Here is a 7,587-nt window from a genome sequence, read left to right as displayed (position 1 = left end):
GTCAAAAAAACTAAGAGGCAGTCCATGGAATGGGAGAAGATATTTGCAAATGACACTACAGATAAAAGACTAGTAACCAAGATCTACAAAGAACTCCTCAAACTCAATACACGGGAAGCAAATAATCAAAACAAAAAACAGGCAGAAGATATGAACAGACACTTTTCCAATGAAGACATACAAATGGCTAACAGACACATGAAAAAATGTTCAAAATCATTAGCCATCAGGGAAATTCAAATCAAAACCACACTGAGATACCACCTTATGCCAGTTAGAATGGCAAAAATTGACAAGACAAGAAACAACAAATGTTGGAGAGGATGTGGAGAAAGGGGATCCCTCTTACCCTGTTGGTGGGAATGCAAGTTGCTACAGCCACTTTGGAAAACAGTGTGGAGGTCCCTTAAAAAAGTTAAAAATTGAGCTACCCTCTGATCCAGCAATTACACTACTGGGTATTTACCCCAAAGATACAGACGTACTGAAGAGAAGGGCCATATGCACCCCAGTGTTCATAGCAGCATTGTCCACAATAGCTAAATTGTTGAAGGAGCCGAGATGCCCTTCAACAGATGACTGGATTAAGAAGACATGGTCCATATATACAATGGAATAGTACTCAGCCATCAGAAAGAACGAATTCTCAACATTTGCAGCTACATGGACGGGACCTGGAGGAGATAATGCTAAGTGAAATAAGTCAAGCAGAGAAAGACAATTATCATATTGTTTCACTCATTTATGGAACATACGAAATAGGAAGATTGGTAGGAGAAGGAAGGAAAGAATGAAGGGGGGGATAAACAGAAGGCGGAATGAACCATGAGAGACTGTGGACTCTGAGAAACAAACTGAGGGCTTCAGAGGGGAGCGGGGTGGGGTATTGGGATAGGCTGGTGATGGGTAGTAAGGAGGGCACATATTGCATGGTGCACTGGGTGTTTATACGCAAATAATGAATCATGGAACATTGCTTCAAAAACTGAGGATATACTGTATGGTGACTAACATAACATAATAAAAAATTATTATTAAAAAAAAGAATAAATGAAGTAAATTTCCAGGATAGAAAATAGATAGAAATCTGTTGCATTTCTATACACTTATAATGAAGTAGCAGAAAGAGAAATTAAACAAACAATACCATTGACAATTGTACCAAAAAGAATAAAATACCTAGGAATATATTTAGCCAGGGATGTGAAAGACCTATACACTGAAATCTATAAGACACTGATGAAAGAAATTAAAGGCAACACAAATGGAAAGATATGCCATGCTTATGAATTGGAAGAATATTATTAAAATGTCCATACTGCCCAAAACAATCTATAGATTTAACGTAAGCTCTATCAAAATACCAACAGTATTTTTCTCAGAACTAGAACAAATAATCCTAAATTTGTATGAAACCACAAAAGAACTCAAATAGCCAAAGCAGTCTTGACAAAGAAAAACAAAACTGGAAGTATCACAATTCCAGATCTCAAGATATACTACAAAGCTACAGTAATCAAAACAGGATGGTCCTTGCACAGAAACAGAGACAGAGAGATCAATGGTACAAAGTAGCCCAGAAATAAGCCCACACCTATATGGTCAATTAGTCTATGACAAAGGAGTCAAGAATATACAATGGGGAAAAGGCAGTTTCTTCAACAAATGGTGTTGGGAAAACTGGACAGCTACATACAAGGAAGAAACTGGACCGCTTTCTTATATCACACACAAAAATAAACTCAAAATAGACTGAAGACCTAAATGTGAGACCTGAAACCTTAAAACTCCTAAAAAAAACAAAAAACAAAAAACTATAGGCAGTATGTTTTGCACACTGCTTTTACCAACATATTTATGGATATATCTCCTGAGGCAAGGGAAACAAAAGCAAAAACAAACTATTAGGACTACACCAGTATGAAAGGTTTTACACAGCAAAGGAAAATCACCAAGACAAAAAATCAACCTATGAATGGGAGAAGATATTTAAAAATAATTTCTCAGATAAGGGGTTAATATCCAAAATATATAAAGGACTCATTCAACTCCACACACACACACCCCAATCTGATTAAAATGGGCAGAGGACCTGAATAGACATTTCTTCAAAGAAGACAGACAGATGGCCAACAGACACATGAAAAGATGCCCAACATCACTCATCATCAGGTAAATGCAAATCAAAACCACAATGAGATACCATCTCACACCTGTCAGAATGGCTAAAATCAAAAAGACAGGAAATAACATGTGCTGGCAAGGATGTGGAGAAAAGGGAACCCTCACACACTGCTGGTAGGAATGTCAACTGACGCAACCACTGTGGAAAACAGCATGGAGGTTCTTCAAAAAATTTAAAATAGAAATACCACACAATTGAGTAATTCCACTATTTGGCATTTACCCAAAGAAAATGAAAACACTAAGTGGAAAAGATAAATACACCTTTTGTTCACTGCAACATCATTTATAACTAACCAAGATATGGAAGCCATCTAAGCGTCCATCAGTAGATGAATGGATAAAGATGATGTGGTATGCAGTGGAATGGAATATTACTCAACGGCAAAAACGGAGATCTTGCCATTTGCAACAATGTGGAGGAAGCTCGAGGGTGCTACAGTAAATGAAATAAGCCAGGCAGAGAAAGACACATATGATCTCACTTATATGTGGAATATAAAGAGCAACAGGAACAAAACAGACTCATAAATCCAGACAACTGGTGGTTATCAGAGGTGGGGAATAGAGGAAATGAGTGAATCAGGTGAAGGGAATTAAGAGATACAAACTTCCAGTTATAAAATACACACACCATGGAGATGAAAAGTACAGCACGTGGCATAGAGTCAATAGTACTGTAATCACGCTGCACAATGACAGATGGTAACAACAGTTTTCTGGTGAGCACTGGCTAACGTACAGAAGTGTCCAATCACTATGTTGTGCGTCTGAAACTAATGTAGCATTCACTATCAACTATACTTAAAGAATAAAGATTTTTTAAGTGCTTGATAATGGGCAAATCTTGGTACTCAGAAGATATTCACTAATGATCCACCCACAGGTGAATCCACTATTTCCTCCCTCCGTGAAGAAAGTGGATTTTAGAAATTTGTACTTAAGGTTAGCTCGTCTTGCCCCTCTCAGAGCAGTTGACTTTGTTTTCTGTGGAAATGCCCCCCTCTCTCTACATCATACTTTCCTGAGAAGAACCCCTACTTGGGCTACATTCACCTCTCCGCCTACTCCACCCACACCCAGAAAGCTTAGCATAAGTGGTCCTCCTCTACATTCATGAGCGCAGCTCCTTCTAGGAGCCTGTAGTGCTGCACAATGCCAAGTCCATGCACCCCCCCCCACGCACACACTTCCAACACCTCTGCTCTTATCCTTGCTCCCACACGATGACTTGGTCTCATTCTTCACCAAGAACACAGAAGCAGTGAGAACTTCCATGCCTCCCACCAGGATATCTAGCCTGCCGTCAGCGTCCGTGACAATGCGCCTTAGCCCTCCCTCCAGGCGAACTCTGCCCGTTCCTGTCTAAGAGCATCTCCTGGACGGATCCTATCCTCTTGCCTGTTCAAAGATATGAACTCCAACATTTCTTCTTTCGCTTTCCTACAAGTCCTCCTTTGCTCCTCTCTATTGGATTTTTCTCATCAACATATAAATATGCTGTTAAACCTTCCACCCTAAAACTACAACAGAAAACAAACTCTCTTTCAACCCTGTGCTCACCCATCCTGCAGCTACAGCCCCCTTGCTTTCTTGTACTCCCCTTTATAGCTCAATTCCTCGAAACAGATGAATGCCCACTTCCCTTCTCCCAGTCTTTCCCAACATACTTCACTCAAGTTTTCACACACACTGTGCCAGTGAGATAGCTCCTGACAAGCTCTCCAATGACTTCCAACCACCTAAGTCAAATGGTCCATCTCAGGCCTCGTCGTATGTGATTCTCCGGCAGCACTGGACACAGTCAAGCTTCATCCTTGAAACATCATCTTCTCTCATATCCGAAACCTCTGAAGTTACAAGTGTCGCAGGACTCCACACAGAACTTCTTTTCTCTATCTACACATTCTCTGTGATGGCATCCACTCTTGTGGCTTTAGATACCATCTATATGGTAATTTAGAATTCAGTCTGCCCCAAGTCAAGCTTCTTTCTTCCCAAATCTGTTCCCCCTGCAGTCTTCCCCAGTCGGTAAATGAAAACTCTAGCCTTCCAGTTACTCAGGCCAAAATCCTCAGACTCATCCCTGACTTTTCTCCTTCTTGGACAGATCTACATCCAAAAAAGGCCCAACAATAGCATAATATGTGAGGAATAGGAACAAACAGTGTTGGTCTAACTTCAAACTGTATGAAGAATGCGAACACTTCTCACCACCTCCACTGTGACCACTGGTCCCAGTCACCCCCAGGCCTTACCTAGATTATTGCCAACACTTCGCTGGTCTCCCTGCTTCCACGTAGTCTCTCTCTGGTCTGTTCTCAACACAGCAGCCAGAATGATTGGTGTTGTAAGTCAGATCATGTCACTCCTGTGCTAAAAACCCTCTAACGAGTAAAAGACAAGGTTCTTCTAGTGGCCTGTGAGGTCTTACAGGAACTGGGCCTCTCCATTTGATTTCATCTCCTGGCACACTCCCCTTGCTGACTCTGTTCCAGGCACAGTAGCCCCACTGCTGTTTCTCCAACCCATCAGCCACATTGCTGCCCTCAGTTCCTTCTGCCTAAAATCCTCTTCCCTTATGGAGGCATGGTTCACTCATTTCCCCTAGGCCTCTGATCCATGTCACCCCTGCTCAAATTAGAGGGGCCTTACTTGAGACAATATAAGTAGCAAGTCTACCAATCCCTTGCATTCCCTTCTCCCTGATTTTTTCCATAGCGCTTACTACCACCATTTGATATAGATTAGCTGTTTATTAGTTCACTGTCTTTATCTTCTCTCACTAGAAGTAATTTCAATGAAGGCAGCTACACCGTGTTTTTTGTTCACTGCTAAATCCACAATCTCTAAAACTATACCTGGTCCATTGCAGGCATGGACATATTTACTGAATGAATGAAATGCAAGTAAAACTGTTTCCATAAACTAGAGATTCATATTAATTTAGTCTTAGAACACCACACTGGTTGTATCTCTTACAACATATATTAAGTTTCAGGATTTTTTTCTTACCCATTGGTTAACACTGCTGATCTGTGCCATGTAGTAGTGTAAAAACTGGGTTGTCTTTTCCCACATCACGTAAGAGCTGCCAAGAAAAGCCAAGTCCCAAATGGGTTTCAGAGAGGGATCAATATGTCCGTGACTATCTGAGAGGGAGAAAAAAAAAAGCACATTTTCGTTATGGCATTTTGGAGACACAACTTCGTATGTTTCAGGAATGAAATAGCAGCTTACACTCAGCCACATCAGCCCTCTCTTAGAGCAAGACCTCGTGCCGGACACATGATTTGTTCTTTTCTGTTTCTACATCATACGGAGATTTTTATGTGCTTCAACGTATCCTTCTGAGGAAAGCCACTACAAAAAAATTAAGGGCTATTTGCTACACCATATTAATGCAAAGTAACAACTATAATGCTACTCAAAGTTAATCTCAAGTCTAGTTAGTTGAGAAGCATTTTAAAATTAGACTGAGGGGCGCCTGGGTGGCTCAGTTGGTTAAGCAACTGCCATTCGGCTCAGGTCATGATCCCAGGATCCTGGAATCGAGCCCTGCGTCGGGCTCCCTAATCAGCAGGGAGTCTGCTTGTCCCTCTCCCTCTGCCTCTTTGCCCATCATGCTCTCTCTCACTCTCTTTCAAATAAAATCTTTAAAATAAGACTGAAAAGTCTATAAATTATCTTCACATTACCTTCTGGTCTGGGTCTACGGTCAATGCAATGGTCTTTGCCAATTGCTAAATGTCTTTGTCCTTCTCTGATCATTAGCTTTAAAGCTAATCAATGAATTGGCAGTATCTCTGTCACTGATTTTGAACACATGAAGAAATCAAGTGGGTTCTTTCTGTGATACTGTTTTTGGAACTGCAATCATTTTATTTCAGCATACATTTATACAAACCTACTTCATATCAGACACTGCAAGAGGTGGGGATACTATGATTAATAAATTACCTTTTGTGACTTTCAGGAACTCAAGTTTTAGCATGTAATTTATGAGACAACTGTTCATGGACCATCATTTTATGCAATTTGGTGGAGATATGCTTAAATAAAAAAGGCCCAACAATAGCATAATATGTGAGGAATAGGAACAAACTTATTAGGAAACTAATCTTTCTTGGGAAAATAATCCTCAGCATAAGTTCTTCTTTGTACTGGTGGAACTTGACTTGGCTGGCTTGTAATGACAGTCAATTCAAGGAGCATTCATGGATTGCTTGGGTGCCATGAGAGACCCGAGGATGGGTCCCTACCGTCCACTTGTGGACATGGCGGAGACACAGCTAATACCTTGCTCAAGAGAAGGAGCATCAAAATGCTGACAGAACACAGGGAAGGGAGAGGCTGCTTTGGGCTGGAGAGATCTGGACAAGGCTTCAGAGAGAAGAGGTATCAGCTGAGCCTTGGACTCCGGTGGTGTATGTGGGGGTGGGAGTGAGAGAGAGTGAAAGCCTCCTTCATCCACGGGATTCATCTTACAGCGCCACCGCGAGCTCCACAACGCCCCTGCTAGTAGGCAAGTTAGTTACACTAAGCGCTGGGAGTAACGAGGACAGCTGAGCGGATAAACGCCGGCGGCACGGAGCTGGAATCACTCAGGTGATTCTCATCACACAGGACTTAGGCTGGTTGTTCCCAGCTCTTCAGTTTTTTCCTCTGTAGTGTACTTGGGCTCATCTATAGGAAGTTTGTAAATTCATCAGAAAAGTGAAAATTGTACTCATCATAAAAACCAAACGACCACGAGGGGAAAAGTAGTGTGGAGCAAGGATATCCTGAAATGGATTAGATGGTCTCCCCTATCAATTGCAGAGAACGCTGCTGTACAGAAGCCCAGTGCCCCGGACTGACTGCGTACTGAACAGAGGCTGCTGAGATCTGAACTGGCCAATCTGAGGACAGCTCCACTGCTCTGATTCACTTTTGTGTAAAACCAAACCTTTCCAGTTTTAATAATTTTGTATAAATAGTACCATTATGTGCCTCCACTAAACTTAATGTGACAGTGGAACCTGTAAATTGTTAATAGAAAGGTACCCTCTATTAAAGTTTTTGGAGCTTCATGCCACACTAAGATTGTTACAGAATGATCCTTGTGGGCATGTAGGACTTATTAAATGAACATAATGCAGTTTACCTGCACTATTAAAAAGTGTCCAAAATCTAGTCATCCCGTAGCAAATATTCAAAGAAAAGGTCTTATACAATTTCTAAAATGTGTGTTTTAAGGAGGATATATAAAATTTTACTTCCTCAGCTAATTCTAAAGGGGGAAAAAATCCCTAAATAACTGTAGATTTTAAGCATCAGTCATTAGCCCATCTATTTCAGACAGCACTAAATATAAGCAAATTCTACTACAACCTAAGATTTTGAATTGTCCCTCATAATTCT

General features: G+C 41.1%; 1 protein-coding gene across 1 annotated transcript in view; it reads right to left on the bottom strand.

Moving 5' to 3' along the window:
- Positions 1-7,587, bottom strand: part of RARRES1 (retinoic acid receptor responder 1) — a 56,352-nt gene that overhangs the window by 27,325 nt on the left and 21,440 nt on the right. Inside the window, exon 5 of the mRNA XM_002918811.4 lies at positions 5,200-5,336. Coding sequence (XP_002918857.3) covers positions 5,200-5,336 — 137 coding nt within the window. The remainder of the gene's footprint in view (positions 1-5,199; positions 5,337-7,587) is intronic.

The sequence above is a fragment of the Ailuropoda melanoleuca genome, chromosome 1 (assembly GCF_002007445.2).
Source record: "Ailuropoda melanoleuca isolate Jingjing chromosome 1, ASM200744v2, whole genome shotgun sequence".
Classification (NCBI taxonomy): Eukaryota; Metazoa; Chordata; class Mammalia; order Carnivora; family Ursidae; genus Ailuropoda; species Ailuropoda melanoleuca.
Note: the sequence above shows the minus strand (reverse complement) of the source record. Positions and strands in the feature narration are given on the sequence as shown.